Genomic DNA, 27235 nt, shown 5'->3' on the forward strand with positions numbered 1-27235 from the left:
CTTGTCCTTGCAGTATCTACCAGATTCTTGTTCCGACAGTAGTTCTGAGGAGGATGTCTTGGAGGGCTGTGAACTGGAGAGGCGGCCCAGGCGAAGTCGTGGAAATAGTCCGAAAGCCACCATTCTATCGTCCAAATCATACAGTCTACTTGGATCCAAGGTGAGAAGAGGGATCAACTTCTTCGTCTCTATGATCGGTTTTCAAACCTTCGGTACCCAGTCATGTCTTGATCATTTTTGTCGAGTGGAGTATGTAGGTGGAAGTCAAGAGAAGACGCCCATCTGGTCATTGGAGCAAAACGAGCAGGGACATGAAGTTTGGTTGTTGGGTTAATGTTGCCTGAGGCACTTGCGCGAAATACACAACGTTGTTGCCTGAGGCATGATTTTTTTCTTTTTCTTTCTTTTCCATATTGCTGGTAATCATATGAACTCGTTCAAGTCTCTGCTGGTTGTTTTCAGCATCTGTCTTGAAATGGTCAGTTGTGCCCGTGGAGTTCAGGCTTACCTGGTCAGTCCCGGTGAGATCTTTCCAGGAAACCCAAGATGTGAAAATCAACTGAAAGTTGATGAATGAAAGTTATACGACAGAGAGTCGATGTACTAGTACAGTGGATGTCCTTGCCTTTGCTATTATTCCCTGCTGCTGCTGCTGTTGCTGTTGCTGCCACCATCATCACTGCTGTTGTTTCTGCTGCTGTTGCAGGTATGCCTAGCTCCGGAAGGCCTTAACCAGCGGCAGAGATGGAGCAAGAAGCTACCGTTACATCTCATTCTGGACAGTGATGTTCAGTTCTCCAGCCAAGAAGGTACAGTAGATACAGTAGATGCAGACAATTCCTTGTGCTGCCTGGTCTTTGAAAGACGTTATGTCTTACCTGGATGCAGTTTGCAATGTTTCAATTGTGGGTGCTCCTTTCACCTGACGCCAATATCCGATCCTGTCCGTATCCTGCTGTTGAGGGTGGTTGGCGTCTCGTTGTGGCACGGCTCGGTGCCCATCCAGCTTGCTGCTTGAGCGTAGCCCATTGCATGTATGGCCAACGCCATTATCTTTCCAAGTCTGAAGAAAATGTTGAACGGTCTCTGCTGGTATGACAGCCACACCAAGAGGTCAGTGGTTAGAGCATCGCTGGGCTCAAGCAAAGGTTCCCGGTTCGAGTCCCGGTGGTGACAGTCAAAAACACTTCTTCAGACGTTTCCCGTTTAGATCTTTCCCTCAAGCCAATGAATACTGTTATACTCTCCGTGCGCTTTCTCTACCCGGTCGGTGTGCTGAGGGTGCTCAATACTGCTGAGCCAGAGCCTAATACACAGAGCAGCAAAGGGCTAGTTTGCTGCTACCCTGAGTTTTATGCTTGTGCGATCATCAGGCAACACCTGTTGTTGTTCTATGTGTGCTTTCTCCAGATATTCCTGGTGCAGTGTCGAAAGAAACAGGGAGCGAGGGCGAGCAAGAGCAAGCAGATTCTCACACTGGCCAACGCTCGTCTGTCAACTCGCACGAGTTCTTTCTGTTCGCTGGCACTGGCCGTGTGAAGCAAGATTGGTACATGCGTCTGAAGCTGGCTGCCGATCCGAGTCTGGTTGCCAAGAACCTTGCCAGCGTGCCATCCGAGCACAAGGATTACGCCAAGTAGGGTACTTGCTGTGTGTGGCTTTGTGTGCGTGTAGGTGTCTGTGCATGTTTGCGTATGTGTATGTGTGTGTGTGACTGTGTGTGTTTGTTTGTGTGTGTATGTGTGTGTGTCTGCATGTGTGTTGCGTTTGTTTGTCTGCTGGGTCTATGTTGCTATAGTGTTGGAAGCAGTCTGACTTGTTGCGTCTCTAGTCCGGTAGTTTTATTGTTGCCAATGCAGGACGCTCGTGGTCTCACTAAGCGATGTTCACAACTGGCACGTGTGCGTGTTCTGTTGCCTTACTAAGCGTTGTTCACAACTGGCTTGTGTGCGTATATTGCTGTCTTTTCAGACATCGTGCGTATTAATAGGGCTGAGTTGAAATTTCCAAAATGTATATTCAGCGCTTGGCGAACGAACATACTGGCTCACTCGCCGGTCAACTGCTCGAGTGACGAAGTCCGAAAAGTAGTGTGTTTGGACATCATATATCCCTGTGTTCTGTGAAAACTTGCAACTGGGTCTGGGCACACGTGAACTAACCGGAAAAGTAAGGCATTCATGCGTCAGTATTGAACACGGCTTTATGTTGATCTCTCTGTCTATCCATCTATCTATCGCGATCTACATCTCTCTCTCTCTCTCTCTCCCTCTCTCTTTGTCTCTCTCTCTCTCTCTCTCTCTCTCTCTCTCTCTCTCTCTCTCTCTGTCTATCTCTCTCTCTCTCTCTCTCTCTCTCTCTCTCTCTCTCTCTCTCCTCTCTCTCTCTCCCTCTCTCTCTCTCTCCTCTGGCTCTCTCTTTCTCTCTCTGGCTCTCTCTCTCTCTCTCTCTCTCTCTTTCTCTCTCTCTCTCTCTCTCTCTCTCTCTCTCTCTCTCATATATTTCTGGTGTCACCACAGGTACATGGACTTCCTGCTCATCCACCTACACCCGACCCGCGCCAGCCGTTTCAACTTCTTGCGCAACGATGCCATAATGACGGAGACTGAGGTACGGCGCATGGTAGCCGAAACTGCCGAACACAATGCATCTGTGGCGTCGCTGGGCTCGGCAGCGTCCTATGGTGGATCCGTGACATCGTTGACCTCTGTCGGCTCTGCTGGATCTTCTGATAGGCATGATGTCGCACCGGGCTCTGTGGGAAGCTCATCATCTATGTCGCGTCAAACTTCGCACTCGTCTATTTCTGGTTCTGTTGGCAGCTCAAGTGAGTTGTTTTGTGTGTGTGTGTGTGTGCGTGTGTGTGTTTGTGAGAGAGTGTGCGTGTTTGTGTGTGCGCATGTGCATACGTGCATATGTGCGCGTGTGTAAATAATTGTTTTCGTGTACGCTCGCTTGAAGCTCTGGATTTGGGCCGGGACGCTCATAGAGAGGCCGTGTTTCACGATGCACGACTGTAGTGCTGAATATCTTCCTTCTGTCTGTCTGTCCTCACCCTTCCATTTGCAGAGACACCGGGCTCTGGCATCTTACCCGACCCGAGGCACAGCCTCCGCGCCGGCTCACTGCTCTGGTTCAATGCCGCTCTCGGTCGCCTCTTCTACGATGCGTGGAGAGAGCCACGCTGGGCGGAGAAGCTGCGCGTGCGCTGGCAGAGGAAGCTGTCCCGTCTGAAGACGCCCTCCTACATCCGGCAGCTGAACATGACCGAGCTGCATCTCGGCAACAGCATACCGCTGGTGAAGAAGTTCAGCCAGCCGAGAATCGACAGCCGAGGTCTCTGGATCGACGTGGGCATCTCCTACAAGGGTAACTTCCATGTAAGTCAACTCACCTTGCAAGCAATACATGTATATGTACTCCAGTTATTCCCCTTCATAGTCCACACAGGACCTTGAAATCTTGAGAAGGTCTTTAATTTGTAGAAAAATGCTGTAGAAACCCTTGCTGATTGTACGTTTACTGGGTGGGCACAATAATGAATCGTGTATGAACCTCTGATGGAGGACAGAACTGGAATGTGTGTACTGCTACTGTGTTTTTTTACCAACAAGATGTAAGTGGATGACATCACAGGTATAGTGTAATGTGTACTCATGGTATCCCAATGATGTAATGTGAATGTATGACATCACACTGCTATATTGTGTACCAAGAGTCCATAATACCCAAGAGTGCGCAACTGGGATGGGGTTGTGGGCCGGCGTAATCCATGATGCACGTTATTTTTTGGGTCGGACTTGCGTCGTTCCGTCGACGCTGTCCACCACGGAAACGCTTCTCCTGCTCATGATGTCACACTATGATGTGCAACGCGGATTTCGCCGTCCCAGATCCGAGCAGTGAAGTTGGGCACTCTGTGGGGGTTATGGACTCTTGTGTGTACGTATGACATCATGATGCTGTACTGTGTACAAGGCCTTCTGACCACACAATGCTGTAACGCTGTAACTGAGTACTTCGAACATCACAAGAATGTGTGCACAGTCTGTGAAGCAACTCAGATGTGTCCCTTTCAATGAAACGAAGCCTTCTTTTTAGGTAGTTACGGCGTTGCTGTCACAGAAGCATTTTGGAAATATGGACGATCCACTGGTTGTTTTTGTTGGTGTGCATACCTGTGTGTGTGTGTGTGTGTGTGTGTGTGTGTGTGTGTGTGTGTGTGTGTGTGTGTGCGTGCACGTGCACGTGTACGTGTATGTTCAGGTGACCATTGAGACGGCCGTTCATCTCGGTCCACTGTTAGAAGAGCAGGTCAGCACAGCAGCAGCGCCCAGTCATCAGCCCGCGACCGGTGCTGCTGCCAAGTCGCACCATACCTCATCTGGTGAGCACAGGCTTGTCCTCTCACCCATGCTCTCAGTTGTCTTGTGTATGGGTGTGTGAATGAATGCTGGCTTGAGTTGTGTGTGTGTTTGTGTGGGAGAGGGGGGGGGGGGGGGGGGGCGACTGGCAAAAGGCCGTTCATGTACCAAGAAGTACACAGTTGTGTAGTACGTGGCCAGGATTTTTTCCCGTAATCGGTTCTTCAGCCTTGCAAGCTCTACGATGGCTAAAGCCCAAAATGATTTACTGCAGTGTTTGCTATGCTCGCTTTCTCTGCTGGACTGTCAATTTTCTAAAGTCCCTGTGTGTGTATGTGTGTGTGTGTGTGCATATGTGTGTGCATGTGTGTGTGTGTGCATGTGTGTGTGTGTGCATATGTGTGTCCCTGTGTGTGTGTGCATGTGTGTGTGCATGTGTGTGTGTGTGCATGTGTGTGTGCATGTGTGTGTGTGTGTGCATGCATGTGTGTGTGTGCGCGTGCGCGCGTGTGTGCATGTGCATGCGTGTGTGTGCATGCGCACGTTTGTGTTGTGCGTGCGTGTGTAGGTGGCGACGACGACAGCGTATCGTCCGTATCGATGATGGACGTGCGCCACTCATCGCAGGACCTGGATGCTCTGGCCGAGGACGAGGACGACAGCCTGAGCACGGACAGTGACATTGACAGCGGTGTGGACGATGACGAGGCAGACGTGAACGACAACGCCGGAGCCACTGCGTCCGCCACGGCCCTGGCCACGGCTACGTCCATGCTGCAGAGCCTGGAGAAGTCCTTCCCCTCATTGTCCGGTACCATCTCACAGGTCAGGCAATAAGTCCATTGCGCAATGACGTAATTTGCACCGTCAACACCGCACACAGAGTCACAGACTCACGGGTATGGCCCTCTGGAGTGTGTTTACAGTGCACTGCAGATCCCAGCGTATTCACATGCATTACTATTACCTTCCATATCAGATTCTGGCAATACACATTGGGCTTATGCTGTCATCCTTTCCGGATACCTTCATCGCTGGTCAGTTGTAGTAACTGTTGCATGTACAGTAGAACCTGTGTTTGCCGGACCTTGTACCAAGCGGAGTCCTGTATTGACCGGACAATGCTTCACGCACCAAAGTGCTGTAGACCGAACTTGCATGCCTAGATCAAGTGGAACCCTGTCATGTCAGGACAGTGCCCGCTGCACCAAGGGCGTCCGATTAGGGCAGGCTTCTACTGTACAACCAAGTAAAATGCAATCTGTACGTGTCTTTTGCGTTTTGGTACTTGCAACGGCCTGTGACGGACACTCTGTATGGGTTTAGATCATTATGATCAGAGACAGGGTTTTAGTTCCACTGTATCTACCGGTTTTGTATCATCGTCATGTGACTGTGGTCGTGTAGAAAGTGTACTTGGTAGTACGTGTATGCGGACAGTGGAACCAACATTGCTAACATTATGTGACTCACTCCTGCAGGAATTGATTGGGCTGGACCCAACATAGCTGCCCTGTATGCGGTCATGTGATTATGTACAACAGCAGTATGCACCAGGCCAGCAGGGGCGCTCAACATGTTTCTCGTGTTTTGTTTTTTTACTACTGCGGTTTCTGCTCTCTCTCTATCTCTGTCTCTCTCTCTCTCTCTCTCTCTCTCTCTCTCTATCTCTCTCTCTCTCTCTCTCTCTCTCTGTCTCTGTCTCTCTCTCTCTCTCTCTCTCTCTCTCTCTCTCTCTCTCTCTCTCTCTCTCTCTCTCTCTCTCTCTCTCTCTCTCTGTCTTCCCCGTGGATGTGCATTGCTATCCACAGGTCACTACCAGCTTGCAAGCGGCCACTGACGCCAACGGCCAACAACAGCCTCCTCCATTGGATCCCCAACCAGCCGCTTCGTCACAGGTCGTCAGCAATACCAGCACCAGTGCTACATCCAAGCTGAAACGCTTTGCCGGCTTTGTGGCACACACGCGCATTGGCCAGACCGTGATGAAGAGCAACGTGGTCAAGAAGCTCTCCGAGAAGGTCTCCAACATGCCACTGGTGCTGTCCGTGGAGCTACGCCAGCTGTCAGGCACGATGACTATCAACGTCCCACCTCCGCCCAGCGGTGTTGTGTGGTACGTTCCGCTCCATGATGTCGTTGTTTTGAAGTGTTCACGGGGGTATAGATCAGATTTCCCCAAGCTAGGGCTTCGCTGCCTGCTTTCTCCATTTACAGGTGCCAGTGCGCCATCTATTTTCCTCTCAAATGTGCCGACTGCAAACATAATCAAGTAGCGTGCCCCACTGTCCGAAGAGTGCCCAATACCCGTATAGGGCAGAGCCGTGTACACAAGAGAGAGAGAGAGAGAGATTGGAAGCCGTGTGACGGTGTCTGTCATAACTCTGAGTTTCACGTATTGCTACGATCAAATACAAACATAATTATGTTCGACGGGATCACAGAAACGCAATGGCTAAAACTGCCCTTGCTCACCTGGTTTTCCTGGCCAGTTCAAAGCTTCCAGCACGACCTTTATGTACATGACAGCTCTAGATTGTATGTATTCTTCTCTTGTTCTTCTCTTTGTTCTTTGATCTGCAGGTGTGCATTTGCTAAGCCACCGGAGATCATTCTTGTGGCAAAGCCACGCGTTGGTCAAAGAGAGGTGAAACTGGAGAAGGTTACTGACTGGATAGAGCGCAAGCTGATCGCGGAGTTCAAGGTGTGTGTGAGCATATGTGTACGAGCGTGCTATCATGTATGTTTGTATGTCGGGTGGGGGGCGTGTGTGTATATTTTACTGTGTGTATGTGGTCGTGCATGTGTTTTATGTATATGCACGCAAACAAGCGCACACACACGCACACTCGCGCACACACACACCCTGAGACTCCCTCGATTTAGGCTAAGGCCTGTGGAGAATCCGTAAACACACATACAAATACACTTACGAAGTGGTAGGGTGAAATACACCTCTGACCTGTTAATATTATAGTGATTGTGTTTAGCGTGTTTCTAGCCCCATTCGCTCCGCCAATGCCTCGTGCGTTTTATTTCCCTACCTCTGTTTTGCGCCTTCCTCTGACCTGCAGAAACGCCTGGTCATGCCGAATATGGAAGACCTTGCCATTCCCCTCATGAGCTCGGGCATGCCTGACGACGTCGAGGAGAGTCTGCCTGCACCTGCATCCGAGATAGTCGGCGGCCCTTCCACGACAGCCACAGCAAGCTAGTCAAATTGCTCTCCTTTTTTTCTTCTGTTTTTTTTTCTCGATATTATTTCACCTGTTGTGTTGGCATGCTCTGCGTGCTCTCTTCGTGTACATAAGGTTTTTTTTAAGTACGGCGCCTTGCCTGATCGCCCCACGCTTTTATTGACCTGCCCTGGAGGCAGAGAATAGTTCCATGTGCCGTGCACCCCCGTCGCCGCCTCGATTTTATTGAACATACCTAACTTACTCGACCCGCTGCTTATTTATTGTTCGTTGTGCGGCTGCGATCAGATGAGTTTATTTTATTTTCTATCCGTAGCGTTGATGTGCGCGCTTTCTCTGTAGCATGTGTACATACGTGAATAATTATCGATGTTCGCATCTGTCAAAAAATGATAATTATCACTGCTTCTTCTAGGATGCTTATGGTCCAACACCCCAGACTTATTACTGCGCATCTATTTCTTGCTGGAGACCAGCTTCCACTTGGTCTGGCTTGCTACCTATCGGCTGATTTTTGTATCCATTTTTATTCCACGATGATGTCGTGCTTCGACTGAACTTTAAAAATTCTTGCCTTGCTGGGTGATAGTATGCAGTGCACTGGTGACGTCACTGGTGACATCACTGGTGACATCACACGCCAGTACATGTAGTATGTAGCCTGCTGCTGGGTCCATCATATATATCAGAGCTGACTTGACTTCTGCATTCCGGCGAGCGGCAAGGTTGACCGTTTTGCAAGACAAGCTTTGCAGAGCTTTCGGTTTTGCCTGGAAGTCGGCGAGGACTTTACCAGTGGCGGTCCGCGACTGGTTACTTGCAGGCTTTCTTCTTTTCTACCTGTGATACTGAAGTGACTTTGACCTTGAGGACCAGATGTAAGCTGTGCGCTTGTGTTCGCTTGTGAGAATTGCGCTTGTTGTGCCCGCGTGGTTGCTCTGGTCACGAGTCATTACTATGTGTAGTGCATTGGTCTGTCCCCGGGGAAAATTGCAATTCCGCGGCCGCGTTTTTTTCCGCGTTTTTGCGATTTTTTAAAAGACCGCGTTTTCCGCGATTTTCCCGCGTTTTTTGAACTTTTTTGTTGCACTACACGTACACACAGTGCACTGTCCGGTCAGCAACGTCTCATCGTGGCGGCTTTTTACTCAAATATGACGAGTGTTTACACCAGAGACTTGTAACTGATTGATTTCACTACATACTCACTGAAAATTGCCGCACATCAATATTATTTACCGCATATTCACCGCATATTTACCGCAAATTCACCGCAAATTATGCCATATTATGCCGCGTTTTTCCCCGCGTTTTTTGCGATTTTTTTCCGCAATTTTCCCCGGGGACAGATTGGGCACGTCATCATGCACCCACTGATTGCACAGCGCCTGGACGGCTGGAGTTCTAGTGCATGGCCCCATTGTGGACACTGGACCGGAAATTAGAATATTGGGACAGGTCGACTTGCCCGGACCGCGCACCGGGTGCATGCTTCAGCCCTGACCTAGTCCGTGACCTGTGTATGGGCTACTATACAAACTACTACTAGTGTGTACTGTAGGCATGGACGTTTCATGGGAAAGAATTGTTTTGGAGAGTCGTAAGATGCCTTCAGCAGGAAGTACTAAAATAGCCTCCCTTGTCTGGTAGATCTACATGCCATAGCCTGCAGTGATAAGTGGCCAGGTTTCACAAGAGAAGTATGAAGTCTGATCTTATGACTATGTCATTATGTGATCGTTAGGTCAGCTCTGACGTAGAATCTCTGAAGGGAGTACTATTTTAGTACATGCACATGCATTATTAATATTATGCACTTTTGGCTCACAGTACGGCACCTCCAGGCTAATCACCACTGCGCTGTACGACAAGATCATGGCGCAAGAAGAGCACCTCGATGATGCTCTTGCCTGTGTCCGCAGGGCCAAGAGTCAGGCTCGCTCTGAGGCCAGAAAGGCAATGAAGATAGCTGCCGATACGCTCCGCACCGAACACAGCGAACTCGATCTCGCTATCAGTCTGGCAGAGGAGAAGGGAGCATCAAGCTGGCTTACCTGCCGACCCATCGCTCGCCATGGCTTCGCTTTGTCGAAGGGGGAATTCCGGGATGGCCTCTGCCTCCGTTACGGTTGGACGCCTTCTCGCCTGCCCACCACCTGTGTTTGCGAGAAGGCATTCACCACTGCTCACGCCTTGTCCTGTCCTTTCGGTGGGTTCCCCTCGATCCGCCACAACGAGGTGCGCGACATACTGGCAAGCTCATTGAAGGGTGTCGCCCACAACGTCGCAGTGGAGCCACATCTCCAACCCCTGACTGGGGAGCAGTTTCAGCTCCGGTCAGCATCAACCGAGGATCAAGCTCGTTTGGATGTGGTGGCCAGTGGAGTTTGGGGGGGTCGGTTCGAACGCACTTTTATTGATGTACGGGTGTTCAACCCTTATGCGTCTTCGAACCGCACCTCCTCTCTCTCTGGCTGCTACCGGCACCATGAGCAAGAGAAACGGCGTCGATATGATCGGAGAGTCCGAGAAGTGGAGCGATCCACTTTTCTCCCCTTTGTGCTCTCTTCCACCGGAGGATGCGGCAAGGGTGCCGCTGCACTGGTGAGCCGGATTGCACATCTCCAGTCGCTACGTGGGAGGGAGGCGTATTCTGTGCTAATTGCCCACCTCCGATGCAGGCTGTCTTTCGCCCTGCTGCGTTCGAGTGTCATGTGTCTGCGTGGGGCTCGCCGAGTTTGGCAGCCTCCAATGGATGGCGGTGCCTCCCTGGCTGTCGTGGAGGCTAGGATGTCCCGTTGAGCCTTGCCCCGTGATTGTGCGGACTATGCTATGCTTCTCTTGCTGTCTGATCACATGCGACGTCATCATTATGTGATTTGTTTTCAATCCTCCGCCATGGCAAATTGTGTTTTGTTCGCCCGTAAAAGAGGCTTTTACTTTTTTTCTTTTTCTTTTTACACACTCGTACGATCGTACAAGAGTCTTGCTCGTAGATTTCTAGATTTCTACGCGTACAGATCGTATACCATGCTGTCCCCGGGGAAAATTGCGGAAAAAAATCGCAAAAAACGCGGGGAAAACGCGGCATAATTTTTTTTTTCTGATTTTTTTTCGCACAGCAGAAAAGCAACCAACAGAAAATCACGGAATCATAGCAAACATGACAAAACAAAATCATCGGATAATAAAAGTGTGGCTAGACACGGCTACTCCGCAAGAGTCTCATCAGTCACGCAACTGACAGTCGTTGACTGCCAGCACAACAGGAGTGGCAGCATCCAAACGACTGCGGTAGGGAGAAGCACGGTGACCACGGAGGCTCATGTTGCAGGATCGAACCAAAGCAAAGGAGACAAGAGAGCGGATCCAGGACATGACGGAGGAGTAGGGTTCATGCCGCTTCTCCGAAACCATATGGCCAAGACGCTTCAGGAAAAAACGCGGCATAATATGGCATAATTTGCGGTGAATTTGCGGTAAATATGCGGTGAATAATATTGATGTGCGGCAATTTTCAGTGAGTATGTAGTGAAATCAATCAGTTACAAGTCGCTGGTGTAAGCACTCGTCATATTTGAGTAAAAAGCCGCCACGATGAGACGTAGACGTTGCTGACCGAACAGTGCCTTTTTTGTTGCACTACACGTACACACAGTGACTGTGTGTACGTGTAGTGCAACAAAAAAGTTCAAAAAACGCGGGAAAATCGCGGAAAACGCGGTCTTTTAAAAAATCGGAAAAAACGCGGAAAAAAACGCGGCCGCGGAATTGCAATTTTCCCCGGGGACAGACCATGGTATACTCGTAGAGGATGTGGTCGACCGGTCACATGTACATGCACACGTCACATCGATCACGCGACACAACAAACACACTCTCAAAATCGTTTCCTGTTGACAAAGATTTGGCGTCGACGGCGAGTCGAGTCTTTGTTCGGGCTTTCTTGCTCGGTTATCAAGTATCTATCAAAGTTTTCCTTTGCCAAGTAATCTCAGAACCACCGGACTGTGGGTAGGAAATAATTTTTAATTGGGCAGTGTAGCTGCGGCGTCGGCGAAGATGTTGATCAAGGAATAGTAAGCCGCTTTGTGATGCAATTCCACCGAGATCGAATTTGATCATCTTTTCAGTATTTGCGCGTAGAAGATCAAATATTTCTGTCTCGAGCGACTCCCACTGAGGTCTTTTGTGTACTCTGGTGTGCTATTTGCTGATGATCCTGCAGCCGAGTTGTACTTCCTCTTACGGTCGAGGAGGTAAGTCAGCGGGCTGTCTTTTCCGCGCTTAGCTCACTGTGCATTGATGACATTTTTATTTTTCTGAGTTTTCAATTTCAATTTCACTGTTGCTGCTTTTTCGCCTTGTTCCTTCTAGTACCAAGTTGGCCAGTTGTACTCAGTAGCACAGGCCAGCAAAGACAACACTGGTGGCGGTGAAGGCATTGAAGTCGTCAAGAACGAGCCGTGCGACCATGCTGAGTTTGGCAAAGGCCAATACACGTACAAGATATACCATCTGGATGGGTGAGGGCGAGGGGGTCGTTCTATGTGTGTGTGTGCGCGCGTGGGCGTGTGCGTGCACGTATTCCTCGCGCCTGTGCTGTCTATCTCCATCTGCATGTTTGGCTCTAGACCATAATCAGGCAGGGTTCAGGTGTTTCCCCCAATTCTGTGCTCCAGTATTGCACTCACGCTCTTCCCAGTATTCCGCTCGCTTGTGTGTCTGCACGAAGATGTCTAAAGTCTCCTTGCTCATCATATACATAGCACCCATCTTTTCAACAGCCGCACGCTCGTACGCATGACACTCACGATTCGTTCAAGAAACGCACACTTTAAAAATGTCCCCGTGTAGTACGAACACATCAGTTAGCAAAGCACACCGCGTGTATGCATCTTCTCACGCTCTTCGTGCATGTAGGTTATGTTGCGGCAATGGGCAAGCGACAGCTCGTGCCATACATCATGACGTACTATTCTTTTGTTGTTCTTGCTTGCGGTGATGTGTGTGTGTGTGTGCGCGCGCGCTCGCCGTGTGCATTTGGTGGGTGTGTTTCCGTGTGTGTGTTCTCCTTCCCTTGTGCATTTACAGAAAGGTCCCACGATGGATTCGCAAGATCGCACCCAAGGGCTCATTGGAGATCCACGAAGAGGCATGGAACTGCTACCCATACTGTCGGACAGTTCTCAAAGTATGTACAACATGAAATCTGCCACCTTGATAGCAACTAACTGCATGGTTATCCCAGTACTAGGGGCGAACGATGAGAGCTCTTTCCCGATGGCACCGCAGCTATCTAATGCTATCCCGCACAGGGTTATCCCTAGAGAGTCCTAGCAAAGGGGGGGGGGGGGGGGGGCACCCCCTCACCCCCTACTCTGACGGTGCGCACCACTACTCTGACAGCGCACTACCCTACTTATTTTTTCTCTGGATTTTTTTGGTTGCACATTGAAAATGCTGTCACAAATCGATCGTTCCAGTTGCTCACTGCGCCCGTACATAGGGTTTTGGTGTGACAAGGCAATAGTGGAACATGAAAAAAATGGTGAACTGTTTGTTTCCCTCTGTCCCCCACCCCGTACAATTTTTTCCGGCCTAGAACCCTGCTAGAGCTTCATGTCACCGCTGAAACTCGCGTTGCATGAGGCACTTTTCCCCTCGCAGAGTCCGAGACAATCACTAAAGTCTAGGGGTGAAGTTGGCACTGAGATCCCGAGTTCGAGTACTCCGATTCTCTCCAATCGAATATTCGAGTATTCTTCATCCCCTAAAAATTGCACACACCAATGGCCTTAAAATCACATGATACAACCCTGATTGAACCGAGTGGCAGTCATTTTTCTCGGGTATATTGGTTGGTGGATCATTTGGGCTCTCTCTCCACTACAGGTGCAGTCCCGACTGAAACGTGTCATTTTTCTGAGCCAATGTGTGACAGATGTACACAGTCATGTTATGAGATATATCCGGGACTTGTGGTGGATAAATCACTATTTGATCCTGTGTGAACGAGTGCAAGAAAGCGCGTGTGGTGCGTTGACATCCAGTACAAGCGTCGAGGGATTTTCTTTCTTTCTTTTTGCGGCGGGTACTGTGCGCTTTGCCCCGTGTGTGTGCACATAGTCCACCTGATCTGTGTCTTCCTAACCGTTGCTGTCAATAGAGATTATGCGATCCAAACGATAATTAGAGGATGAAAAAGGGTTTTACTCTGAGTTTCACGCACTAAGGCTGCAACCGCACTACGTACGAAATCAAGTACTCGTTTGCGTTCGCGTTTCGATAACGCAACATTGCATCCACACTGCCATTTCATGCATGCTCACGATCCTTGCGTTTTGTCCACGTTTCTGGGCCTCAGAAAATATCGTGCTGTGAAAATGTATGTACAGTTGTGGCAAGTGAAATCCGACACTCAGCATAAGGGACTACACCATGCAGTCTGCAGCCCTGCATACGTAGTACATGTGTTATATACAACTTTATCCGTCTCATGACAGAATTCGTACTCATCACAGTCAAGGTTCACAGTCAAGGTTCAAAAGGTGCTGGCGAAATTTAATGGGGATTGGATACCAATACTCCTTATGTGTACCATGTTTGTGAACTGTGTGTATCTACGCTGTGACCTTTCGATCTGTTCGGGATGCATACGGCTCTATTGTACAGATTAGGTGCAGTGCATTACATCATTGGTGTCCATTTGTGGCGCTGTCCCCTATGGCAAGTGTCGGATTTCACTTGCCACACTGTATTAGTAGTTTGAAAAAGAGTCGAAGCGCTAAGTATGAATTTCGTTTTTGAGGAACGTGGATGTTCGCGGATGGTTTCAAGGTTTGTTGCCCACTTTAACATCAAGTGGAGACCATGGAAGGACGACCTTCTCGTAGGAGATTTGCCGCTCTCTGGTCGTTCCAGGTGATGTCTCAGGTCTCGAGTCTTCAAGCTGAAACGGTGGATACCGTTGTCCGAACTTTGTTGCTGTCTGATGATGATAATATCACTGTCCTCGGAGTGTATGCTGATTTCGTTCCTGTTGTTGACTGGCAAAATGAAATACCGCCTGTGTCGCCTTCTTTGGACAGCCCATCCTGAAAATGAAATTGGTCATTGCGCAGGATTTTGGGAGGGAGAAGTCTTGAATACCTGGGAAGTCACGAAGAGAACATCTCTCAGGTGGTCCTCGCTGTCGTTCTCATCACCTGCATGCTCCAATGCTGATGCTGTAACATGCGATGATGGCCGCTTGCTCCGCCGAGCATGTGTTCCCTGTGTGTACGTTACAGGAGTACTGTCGGCAGATACCGTCCCTGCGGTGGATGGTGTCGCAGGACACAGTGGCGAGCTTGAGTGATCAGCTAGAAGAAGAGCATCAAGACTGTCATCGTCGGAGTCATCAGCTCTCAGTTGTGGCCGGGTCACTGTTGACGCGCTGGCAGTAGTTGAGCCAGGTGTGCTGGAGCTGGTTGGTGAAGATGACGACGTTCTAGGCATGGCAGCACTGCTACTGTGTGTTGTCGCAGGATCACAGTTGGAAGCGGCCTGGAGAGAAGCTGTGCTTATCGAAACTAGTGGACCATATTCAGGCATCTGCCCGAACGGGGAATGCCACGTCCGGAAGTTTCCCCAGCAAACGTAGGCCATCTCCAGGTCGTAGGCATCGTCACTGCCCGGATCTGGGGCAGCGGGACCAGTCTCCTGCGACTTCTTATATTTTTTATAGAATTTGCGCGCCTTGGATTTTAAATTGTCGACTTTGTCGTGTATTTTTTTTGGTATAAAAAAAAACATACACCCCTCACCGTAGAGGTCCTTGTCATACCCGTTCAAGGCCTCTGTCATCTCCTTCTCTCGGATGCTCCGTTTCGTCATCTGGTCCTGCTTTGTCTTCTGATACGCTACCCAAAGCTCCATGAGCTTTTCAAGATCGTCAGTGAAATAGTTGCCTGCCATCTCGGAATCAACAGCAGGCAACAGGAGTGTCCGGAAATTATACTGAAAGCACTGGCAGATGAAATCTCAAACACTACAAACTGACAAGGAAGCCGTCCACTACCGACACGGACTCAGTGCGAGCCTCAACAGGAAACATCTACCCGTATGAAGAACCGAAACGCAAGGAAAAGGCGAAAAGTTGCTTTCTACAGGGGTACCAGGATTGCTGAAAAGAAACGCAGCACGTTTTGCGTTTCGCGCACGTTTCCTTGACGACATAAGCAGAAAAGTTGCGTTTACGCAGTTTTGTACCTAGTGTGGTTGCAGCGTAAGCGATCATCAGAAAACAGCAATGAGCAAATCTGGATATTGGTTTATATACCCACAAAGCAAAAGTGTTAATTTTAGAGGTTATGCGATGACATCATCAGTTGAGATGCCTGGGCGAGGTCGCGGCACAGCGCTGCTCTTGCGCTAGCGACACGTGCTGCATACCTAGCGTCCATACGCGGATCCGCCGAGCATTCATTCGCGTAACCTCACTGTGTTTGATAGAAGCTTGAGGTGCCATGCTCCAGGACTAGTTCCAGGTGAACAACTCAGAGTATGTGCCTATTCCACCGTCCTTGTGCATCATTTGTGTAGAGTACTTTGAGACGGTTTTGTCCTTGCCTCAACTCTACACTGTTGTCACGCTAGTCATGTTGTTCTTGTTTGGTGCTGTTTGCAGAATCCCGACTACATGAAGGACAACTTCTCTCTGATTGTGGAGACTTGGCATAAGGATGGCTGCGCGGATATCGACAATGTAAGCTTTCTAAGTTTCTATCTATTAGTCTATTTTGCTGGTTTTACTGTCCATTACTCTGCTCTGCTACGGCATATGTACTCAGTACGTTGCAGTGCCCAACAGACAACACACCTTATCCTTGTAGGTGTTCATCTTAACACCTGGCCGGGTCTTTGTCATCATCGCTGCTGTTCTCTCTCTCTCTCTCTCTCTCTCTCTCTCTCTCTCTCTTTCTCTCTCGCTCTCTCTCTTCTCTCTCTCTCTCTCTCTCTCTCTCTCTCTCTCTCTCTCTCTCTCTCTCTCTCTCTCTCTCTCTCTCTCTCGCTTTCTTCTCTCTCTCTCTCTCTCTCTCTCTCTCTCTCTCTCTCTCTCTCTCTCTCTCTCTCTCTCTCTCTCTCTCTCTCTCCCCCAATACATGTGTCGGTGTGTCCTTCTCACTGCTCTCCCCTGTTTTCAGGTACATAACCTTGACAAGGACAAACTCAAGCAGAGAGAAGTGGTGCTTATTGACATCGGTAATGACCCAATCGACCCAGCGGTAAGTTCTCCTTACAAGCGCTTTGGACACTGTAGATTGAACTATTGTGTATACCTGTACAATGTCATGTATATACATGCACGTCCCATGTTGGGCGACCACGCACAGCTGTGCTGATCAATTCCGACCTCTTAACTGCTGAAGGACGTATATCTGCTACACGTGGAAAAGGAACCGAGCAGAGCCTGAGAACCCACACAGGTGTAGCGATTTTCGGCCTCACATTAGGTATAGCCGTTTGTTCGCTTCTCTCGCATAACGGATGTAGCAAACGTTTGCACTGGCGCAAAAATGCTAGAATTGGGTATCACCCAAAGTACATTCGGCAACCCGAGGGGTTTGCAACGACCTGCACAACCTCTATCCAGTGCTGCGGTAGCAGAACTTCACATGGTTCAGTAGGTAGCAAACACTGCCAAGTGACCACAGGAGAGTTGAACCCAAAGCGAGAGAGAGAGAGAGAGAGAGAGAGAGAGAGAGAGAGAGAGAGAGAGAGAGAGAGAGAGAGAGAGAGAGAGAGAGAGGTCATTTTGTACAGGATGTGTTTGGGGATACAATGCACTGACTTGTACACCTTTACAACACCCTTGTGATGATCTGTGTGTGTATGTGCATGTGTGTATTTGTGCATACATTTGTGCACGTGTGTGTGGGCGTGTGCATGTCTACAACTCTTGTACTTTCAACATTCCGTGCTTGTTTGCAGTCTTACAAAGAAGACGAGGACCCAACCAAGTTCAAGTCCGAGAAGACCGGCCGTGGACCACTCACGGGAAAATGGCAGGTATGGCGTGAATGTGATACCTTTACAGGGCATGGATCTCCCGCTCTCTGTTGTGCCGTGGCAGAAATGGAGCCCTTTGTGTCAGCAGTTGTTCTGATCACACAAGGCAGGCTTCCAACACGGTGAAGAGATTGCCTGGCGGTGATTCCATCGTATTTGTTACCTGTATACCCAGGACGCACCGTTGCGAGACAAAACCCGTACCTGGTCTATCAGCCTCGCTGCACATTTGTACCGTGAGGACATTTCCTAAGGGTTGAGTCCACTGCAGGTGTTGCATGCCAGGATGAACTGTTGCAAGGCACGGCCTGTTCTTATCATCACCAACAACAGTTAATGAGTTATTGGACCCATTGCGCAATGGTGTAGTTTGCACAGCGAACACCCCACACAGCCACCTGGGCATGGTCGTCTGGGGTGTTGAACAGTGCATTGCTGATCCCAGCGTACTCACATAACACCCCACACAGCCACCTGGGCATGGTCGTCTGGGGTGTTGAACAGTGCATTGCTGATCCCAGCGTACACATAACACCCCACACAGCCACCTGGGCATGGTCGTCTGGGGTGTTGAACAGTGCATTGCTGATCCCAGCGTACTCACATAACACCCCACACAGCCACCTGGGCATGGTCGTCTGGGGTGTTGAACAGTGCATTGCTGATCCCAGCGTACACATAACACCCCACACAGCCACCTGGGCATGGTCGTCTGGGGTGTTGAACAGTGCATTGCTGATCCCAGCGTACTCACATAACACCCCACACAGCCACCTGGGCATGGTCGTCTGGGGTGTTGAACAGTGCATTGCTGATCCCAGCGTACTCACATAACACCCCACACAGCGACCTGGGCATGGTCGTCCGGGGTGTTGAACATTGCATTGCTGATCCCAGTGTACTCACATAACACCCCACACAGCCACCTGGGCATGGTCGTCTGGGGTGTTGAACAGTGCATTGCTGATCCCAGCGTACTCACATAACACCCCACACAGCCACCTGGGCATGGTCGTCTGGGGTGTTGAACAGTGCATTGCTGATCCCAGCGTACTCACATAACACCCCACACAGCCACCTGGGCATGGTCGTCTGGGGTGTTGAACAGTGCATTGCTGATCCCAGCGTACTCACATAACACCCCACACAGCGACCTGGGCATGGTCGTCCGGGGTGTTGAACAGTGCATTGCTGATCCCAGTGTACTCACATAACACCCCACACAGCCACCTGGGCATGGTCGTCTGGGGTGTTGAACAGTGCATTGCTGATCCCAGCGTACTCACATAACACCCCACACAGCCACCTGGGCATGGTCGTCTGGGGTGTTGACCAGTGCATTGCTGATCCCAGCGTACTCACATAACACCCCACACAGCCACCTGGGCATGGTCGTCTGGGGTGTTGAACAGTGCATTGCTGATCCCAGTGTACTCACATAACACCCCACACAGCCACCTGGGCATGGTCGTCTGGGGTGTTGAACAGTGCATTGCTGATCCCAGCGTACTCACATGCATTACTCATACAATCCATATTTGGCAATGCGCAATGGGTTCTAATGTCACGTCCTCACTAGGGCGTCTATGGAGCTTTATATGATGTGGCTTGATAATATGCTTGATATGCATCGACAATTTATTTTCGTACAGTCCGTGTCATGCATAGTAGACCCCGGCTTTGTCTTTCTTCCCTGCAATGTCCGCCTGACCTGTCAGCAGTGCTTGATTCCTGCCGTGTACCATCAAGAGTACAGAACCTCTGGATACCCTTTTCTATGATACACTCTTGAGAGCTTGTTATACTCTTGTTGCCATGTTACAATACTCTGCTCCTTGGTTTGCATGTCCTCTGCTTGGCAGGAGAGCGCATCACCCGTGATGACCTGCTACAAACTGGTATCGTTCGAATTCAAGTGGTTCGGCCTCCAGACTTTCATGGAGCGCAAGGGCATTGAGGTAGGTGGTAAAAGCCTAAAACCTGTTTTGTGCCGGGTGTGTTTTCTTTGTGTATCTGTTGAGGGGGGGGGGGGGGGGGTGACATCTCACCGTTCATTGTCGGATTCTCCCATTGGGAGTGTTCAAAGTTGTTCACACTATATCAGCGCCTGGGTTCGAGGGACTGAAGTCACTATTCAGTATTGCCACAACTCTTCTTGGTGCTGGTCTTCCGTTGAAGCTGTCTGTGTAGACAGTGAAACCCTACGGTTTGTCACTGAGATCCTCTCCTCATCATACGCCGTATACACCTCTATATCATGGTGTTTGCTTATGCCCTGTCGACAGTTCAATGCCTACTATCTGGCTCTATCTCTCTCCCTCTCTCTCTCTCCTCTCTCTCTCTCTCTCTCTCTCTCTCTCTCTCTCTCTCTCTCTCTCTCTCTCTCTCTCTCTCTCTCTCTCCCCACACACACACACCCACATTCATGGAACTTGGTTGTCTTTTGTTGTGCTTTCTTTGTACAGTTCAACAAGAACCTCTTCACAATGTTTCACCGACAGCTGTTTTGTTGGCTGGACAAGTGGCATGGTATGACAATGGGAGACATCCGTGAATTGGAGGAGAAGACGAAGGCAGAGCTTGACGACGTGAGTGTGTGTGTGTGTGTGTGTGCAAAGGAGAAAAATAGTGTAGCTTGCTCAGCATAGCAAACTGCTTCATACTACCAGTACGTTGTATTGTGGTGACTTTGGGGGCGGGGGATCTGCCTTTTCAATGAATTCTGTCCCCTACCTATCCCCGCTCAGTTAGCAGAACTGTTCCAGTCGCCTTTTCCTGCGTGCCCGCATTGCACAAGTAACGTTTGGTCCTGTTCTAGATCGCACCAGACAGACAGACACGCCTTTCGATAGCTGGAAAGAATCGATAACTGGCGTAAAAAATTTCTTTTTCTGAGACCGTGAGCGGATCAGCTGCCAAGTGGGCTGACAAGCTAACTCCTATCACTCTGCACGCACCGAACATCCTATCGGCATGAAACCGGCGTTTGCAGGGCGGATTTCATTACGGTTGTGTTGCGTAGTTGTAATGCTGTGTCGTGATCCGTTTCTTTCTACCGCCTATCGGATTCAACTACCGTAAACGGGTAACGTTTGCGAAATGAATGTTTGCGTTTTTCGAATTGAGACTGGTTTGCGTTGGTTAATGTTTGCGATTGAATACATAATTATTGAATACATTCTTCTTTGAACTTTACATGGTGCGAGTTTGCGATTCGGGGCCTCTCGCAAAATTCGCAAGCATTTTTACGTCGCAATAGTTACCCGTTTTACAGTATGGGATAACTAACATTCCTGATCTGACCCCATGTATGTGCCGTGTGTGTCTTTGGGTCTGTGTGTGTGCATGTGTGTGTGTGTGTGTGTGTGTCTTGTGCGCGTGCATGGTGCACGTGTTTGTTATACATGTGCTCTCCCTTCACAGCAACGGCAAAACGGCGAGGCCAAATCGACGATGAAGTTTGGCGATTAGTTTATTTCTATATTTATTTATCGAGGTGATAGTCGAGTGGCGTTAGTGTGCGTACGTGTGCCTGTGTGCGAGAGAGTGCTTTTATACACGCATTTGAGCTAGATTTGAGCGGGTGTATGCGGTTATTTTTTTCCATTTCTGATCCGCGTCTCCAGTCCTTTGAGAAACGTGCTGACCTAAAGATCTTTTCAACTCTTTAGCAAATTTGCTCCGTGTACAATATCAGCAATGTGGTTGTGTGTGTGTGTGAGTGGTATGTGCAGTCGATTTCCAATCGAGAGGTTGTGGGTTCAATTCCCGACGATTATGGTCGCACACGTCTTTCTTCTCTTTCTCGGACTCTTCCTGACTTTTCTTTCATTCTCCTGGGTGGTTACCAACAGCCAGTGTATGCCGGAGTATGTGGTGTGGTGTGTGTGTCCGTAAAAAAAATGGAAAAATAGGGATTCACTGGCCATAAAAAGTCACTTCAAACAGTTGTGTGGTGGATACCAGGCTAAAAATAGTGGCGGTCAATTCATCAGCCTTGCAAGCTGTTGAATGGTGTAATCCCAGCACAAGTTGCTATTTCTAACATAGCTGTTCGCTACCATCGCTTCCGCGATGGGCATGTCTGAGGTGTGTGTGTGTGCGTGTCCGGAGTGGCGTGCCATTGCCCGTCGACCACCCAAGGCACCCTCTGCTGCTGGCTACGGTTGCGCCTGCGGCCCCATGTTCCGTCGAAGCGGCGACCTGAAACGCCATCAGTCATTCTGTCGTGGACTGGAGAAATAACAATGCGCTATCATTGCTACGCAATGGGCAAGGTCAGGGTGCGTGTGTGTGTGTGTGTGTGTGTGGTGCCAGCTAGTTCGGTTGGTGGGTACACTTATGCCTGACTGTGTTGGGTCTGTTGCCAACGGGCTCGGCTGCTTGAAGGTGTATTGTTGGTTTCAGGGTTCGTATACTTTCTATTTGAAATAGACATACCTGCTAACCATGGACTGCTTCTGGCTAGATTAACTCTTGTGTAATCAATGGTGCTAGTGACGCTAAGATCAGATCCACTCTGATTTAGCCACCCACACTAGTAGCAAGTATTAGGGAGGTTTCGCTCTACGTAATTACGTATGAAAATCCGTATATCGAACGCGCCGGGGAGCGAGGGCAACTTTCATACGTAAATCTCTCTACGGATTTCCGTAGGAAAGCTCTTTCCTACGTTGGGTCCTCCGTAGGACTTTTTGAAATATTTTTTCGCATTTTCCGCATTTGTCCATGGCAACATTCAAGCCGCGCGAAACACATGGTACACACACCGTACACCACGTGCGTAATATATGGAAACCGCGGTTTCGGTTCATGGTGCATACGGTGGGCGCATGCAGCCAACGCGTCTCCAAAGCAACAAGGCATGTTTAGCAGTCGTGGAGAAATCACGAAGAGCGAAACCCGACAGCTCTGATTTTTACGTATGAAAATTCCGTGCAGTTCATACGTTATTTTTAGGGCTGAAACGATTATACCAATTACTCGGTAAGCGATCGATAATTCCTTATCAATCAAGTAATCGTTACGTTATAGATTACTCGTTAGGAATTTTGAGTCCAAAAAGTACTGAAAACCCTCGTTTTGTGAAGTTTGAATCAGTTTACGCTGCGTGTATGCAGTTGCCAGGGGCATGGTGCATTTTCTGAGGTTAAATTGACTTCAAAACTGTCATGGTTTGGAGCTACCCTGTCACTAATGCAGATTTTTGGTATTATGAAGGCCTAGCTTTTGGAAACAGGATAATTTTTGCACAAAATTCTGACGCTATTTGCTAAAGATTATAATCGATTACTCGATCGTTAAGCTAGAGAGTAATCGATAGGTGAAAATCCGCGATCGTTTCAGCCCTAGTTATTTTCATACGTAATTCCGTAGAGCGAAACCTCCCTAGTATCTTCACTGGGGGCAGGGGTAACTGCAGTTGGATCCCAGGACGGATACCCTGATGCCGTCAATCCTTTTTCTGTACCTTGTCCTCACCCACTTACTGAGGTGTGGTGAGCCCATAAGTGGGATCATTTTCAAGTCCACCCAGAGTTTTGGGGATTTCAGGGGGTGTCGGCCGTTGGGTGGTTCAATAGCCAGTTGAGTCATCTTTCCAAGATTCCTTTTGAGCCTCTCTCCCGGGGAGACCCACGTGACCAGTTTTGGCAGTGAGCAACAAGTACAAGTGTGTGTGTGTGTGCATATGTGTGTGCACAGTGTGTGTGTGGCTTAGGTATGTAGCCATAGCCTTCTCAACTTACTATCTCAAAAATACCTACAGGCATCGGAGGTTCTTCAAGAATGGAATGACATGGGGAACCGGTTCGTGCTTTCGGAGAAACCCGCTGCACAAGACATGAACAGTTTGCGCTGTGAGCGAGTGGTTGTGACACAAGGAGTCACAGTGGTGGCAAAGGGAATGTGAAATGCAGTTGGAACTGGTCGCCGGGCAGAATGATGCACGAACTATTCTTCTGTCAGCTTGACAGCTTCCCCATGCTTCTGCCAAACTTTCTGGTCGGCGTTCACGAACAACACAGCCATCACGATTCAATAGACGTAAACTCTTCACGGTTATCACCGCAGCACACCAGAAGGTCAAAGAAGGAGATTTGCTGATTCATGGTATTAGTAAGGTTCTTCTCCGTAGCCGTTTTTAGCAGTTTGAAGAATTCAGTGTGCGCAGCGACTGAAGTCGGCTATGGAGTGCACTATTTGACGGTAGCCCTTGGCGGATTATGCCGGCATAATATTCAATTATTGGCATAATAATCTTGGGATTTCGTGAAAAAATTATGCTCCGGCATAATATACGGATTCGAACGTGTAGGGTCGGCATAATCTTTCGGTTTAGACAAAAAATTATGCTTAGGCAGTTAGGGGCATAAATGCCTTAATATAGCTTTGTCAGAAAGCCTGCAGATGTTTTTTTTTAAATACCCCAGTTACGATTCCTTGTCATAGGCTTGGCGGATTATCCCGGCATAATATTTGGCATAATCTTGGGATTTCGTCAAAAAATTATGCTCCGGCATAATATACGGCTTCCAAGGTGTAAGGTCGGCATACTCTTTCGGTTTAGACAAAAATTATGCTTAGGGCATGGCCGTGTGTGTATGCGTGGTTTCTCAATCCTCTATGTACAGCGTGAATACATAGTGGAACCGAGCATAATTCAGCATATTTGTTGGCATAATTGTGGCATGATCAAAAGCATAATTTGACGATTGGCCGAGCATAGTTCGCCAATGGCTATTTGACGGGCTCTGCGTGACGGAGCGAGCAGACCTTTGGCTTGTAAATCCGCTCAGATGTTCTTCACCTCAAGATTCTGGAGGTGCTGGAGCAGGAGGTGATTATTTTCAATCCATCGAAGTATGCAGAGCACGTCCCTTCCAACACGTACATGTACGGCAGTTTCTCCGCCACCCACCACCCTCCAAAGAACACCAAAAACCCGCATATCGCGCAACATTCACTGTGTCTTCATGATGTCCGGGAAACCCACTTTTGTGCCATTGCTCTGCATACAATTGCATACAATTGCATACATGTACTTCAAGCTGTACGTGGCCTCCGACGATTGCATACCAACTTTGTGGCCTGATAACTCCGGTTTGGGACAAGATAATTATACCCATCAAAATTTCTGTGTGTGTTCTACAGAGGTTTCTCTGTTGGCCCTAATTCCAATTTCAGAATTTTGGACTGAAGTCGCTACTTTATATTAATCAAAAGATGATAACAAACCAGAGAGTTTTAGATGCTAAACCTACATGTCACGCCGAAAAAACCTGTTCGACAGGGGGGGGGGGGGGGGGGGGAGGTGATTTCACTTTCTGGCACTTTATTTTTATAATTATTTACAAAGTACTCATGGTACTTGATCGATTGCTCGAGCGCGCGCTCTGGTTCGTTGCAAAAAAAGAGTACTATAACTGAGCCAGGGACTACAGAAACCACCCTATGGCACTTTTTGGCGAAAACATATTTTTCTCTCAAAATGTTGGTATGGTATGGTTATGTGCTCAAACAAAATTTCAAGTTGATCTGCGGTGGTAAAATGTGCCTAACCACCTATTTAGTAATGGCATGTCAACTGAGCGATATAGAGCAAATTTATGTACACAGTTTGTAATGGTCTTTGTATATCTTCAGTCTTGCTAGTTAGGCAGTTCAAATGTATAGTGAACTATGCCCTCAGCTTCATCCAGTGACGCCTGCGCGCCGTCCACTAAATCTCGGTAGTACTGCCGCTCCTCTTGTGCTAGTTGTTAGGTCCCGGTTTCGCTCAGTCAGCAGAGCACGAGGGTACAGTAATGGGTAATGGTTATCATACGGAATTGCACACTTATTCAGAGAGAGAGAGAAAGAGTTCTCAGGTAATACACTGTAGTCTAGCATGAAACTAATCCCGTACTAGTCCGTAGGAAACTAGAAAGGCAGCAGCTTTTATAGGGTGAGTAAGTAAGTTAGCCTATGGTCAGGGGATACGTAGAGCAGAGAGAAGTAAGAAGAAAGGTCAAACTACAAGGTACATGATTGTGTGGGCAGAAGAATGGGAAAGGTCGGGACATGGCACCTGTGCAAGAGGAATACGTTGTAGAGGAAGAACTGAATAGAAGGGTGTACAATACATCGTATACATGTAGGCGTGCAATAATACCAGGAGGACAACTGTTGAAAGGGGCATTAGGATGTATGGACAGCTGTTAGTGTAGATAACTAAAAGTGCGGCTGAAAGTGAAATGCATCAAAAGGTCTCCAGTGTGCTATCTAACTCTAAGGTCAACCTCGAAAGTGAGTGGGAACAATACATGAATACAGCGCATAGTATAGTATTAGTAGTGCATGTAAAAGAGGATAGAAGGTGAGGCTGGTGTAACAAGTCAAGTACATGTGCATGTCATAATAATGTATGTATTCCTATCTAACATAGCCCTCCCCTTTGCGGGCGCATGTCCTCATGCGAAGAAAAGTAAGAGGGGACATGTACATGTACATGCATTGCAGCAAACAGAAAAGTACAAGGCAGTACTAGCAGTATAACTATAAGACAATGGCATGAAGAAAGAAAAAGAATGAGTAGCGGGCGGGGGTGGGGTACTTCATAGGGAGTGGGTGTGATGAGGAATGATGAGTGTGTGTAGAAGAGCTGGATTGTTGTAAGGAACTGGCCGTATGATTGTATTGTACTTTGTAGCTGTGGAGTGTGGCGCGGGCGGATGTGATCATGGATTCGTGTAATGTAATTTGTAATCATGGATTGTCATGTGTGGCAGGACAGTATGGCTTGGTAGACTGAGAATAAAGTAGGGACCCTGGGTGTAAAATGTAAATGTGTGAAGGACCTGTCTCTCTGAGGAGCGGTAAAATGTATGTTCACGTCTCAATTTGGACGGTTGAAAAGGGATGTGTAAAATATCGCGTCACTGTGGACGGTAACAGTTCTTAAAATAATCTCGTCTCTCTGGGACGGTAAAACTGGGAAAGTATACTCGCTCATCATGTGGCGGTATATCATGTTACATGGATTTGTGAGCTGAGTGCGTGCGTGCAGGGTATACAGTATTTTGCGTCTGTTCAAGGGCAGGGACTGGTGACTGCTGATCCAGCTAACTGATTGCATGGTCTGTATGTGGTTGACATGGTCTGTATGGGTAATGAAGATGCTAGGAAGCTGTGTTGTCAGAAACTTGAGAAAGCTGTTGTGCTTGAGTGTGGCCATTGTAACATGTTGAGTGATCCAGAACTACATGTAGTTACAGTACTGTGTACTGTATGCATCTGTATGTAAGAAAGAGTTTTGAACTTTTGATAGAATGGTGGGCTGGGAGTGGGATGGGGTGAATGATGCGACTTGAGAGTGTGAAAAAAAAGGACTGGAACAACTATGCCTATGATAGCGGAAAGACAGCGAATAAACTAGCGAGGGATAGCGGAGTTTGTGGTTGGCACAGTGAAACGACTTACTAGATATTTCCGTAGATGAGGTTGAAGAGTTTCTCATAGTAGATTCAGGAAGGAGAATCAACGTTGACAGACACTGCGTGCGATTGGTCAGACATAGCGCTATGAGGTAGGGGATTATCCACGTACTCAGCATAAGCCTTCATATCATCTTGCGAATCTTCT

At 48.6% G+C, this 27235-nt stretch overlaps 2 protein-coding genes across 2 annotated transcripts in view; both read left to right on the forward strand.

Moving 5' to 3' along the window:
* LOC135812145 (testis-expressed protein 2-like) overlaps window positions 1-8430 on the forward strand; it is a 12816-nt gene extending 4386 nt beyond the window's left edge. Inside the window, exons 4-13 of the mRNA XM_065325466.1 lie at window positions 14-160; window positions 707-809; window positions 1411-1636; window positions 2520-2827; window positions 3070-3380; window positions 4267-4387; window positions 4933-5189; window positions 6176-6480; window positions 6948-7068; window positions 7439-8430. Of these exons, the coding sequence (XP_065181538.1) occupies window positions 14-160; window positions 707-809; window positions 1411-1636; window positions 2520-2827; window positions 3070-3380; window positions 4267-4387; window positions 4933-5189; window positions 6176-6480; window positions 6948-7068; window positions 7439-7579 (2040 nt within the window). The 3' untranslated portion in view covers window positions 7580-8430. The remainder of the gene's footprint in view (window positions 1-13; window positions 161-706; window positions 810-1410; window positions 1637-2519; window positions 2828-3069; window positions 3381-4266; window positions 4388-4932; window positions 5190-6175; window positions 6481-6947; window positions 7069-7438) is intronic.
* A 3035-nt stretch (window positions 8431-11465) lies between these two features.
* LOC135812146 (phosphatidylinositol transfer protein beta isoform-like) lies at window positions 11466-21307 on the forward strand. The gene is made up of 10 exons (XM_065325467.1): window positions 11466-11640; window positions 11790-11820; window positions 11939-12087; window positions 12656-12755; window positions 16233-16310; window positions 16750-16830; window positions 17537-17614; window positions 19477-19572; window positions 20080-20202; window positions 21038-21307. The coding sequence occupies exons 1-10, from the start codon at window positions 11624-11626 to the stop codon at window positions 21083-21085; spliced, it is 801 nt and encodes a 266-aa protein (XP_065181539.1). The 5' UTR covers window positions 11466-11623; the 3' UTR covers window positions 21086-21307.
* Window positions 21308-27235: the final 5928 nt, after the last annotated feature.

This window comes from Sycon ciliatum, chromosome 3 (assembly GCF_964019385.1).
Source record: "Sycon ciliatum chromosome 3, ocSycCili1.1, whole genome shotgun sequence".
Classification (NCBI taxonomy): Eukaryota; Metazoa; Porifera; class Calcarea; order Leucosolenida; family Sycettidae; genus Sycon; species Sycon ciliatum.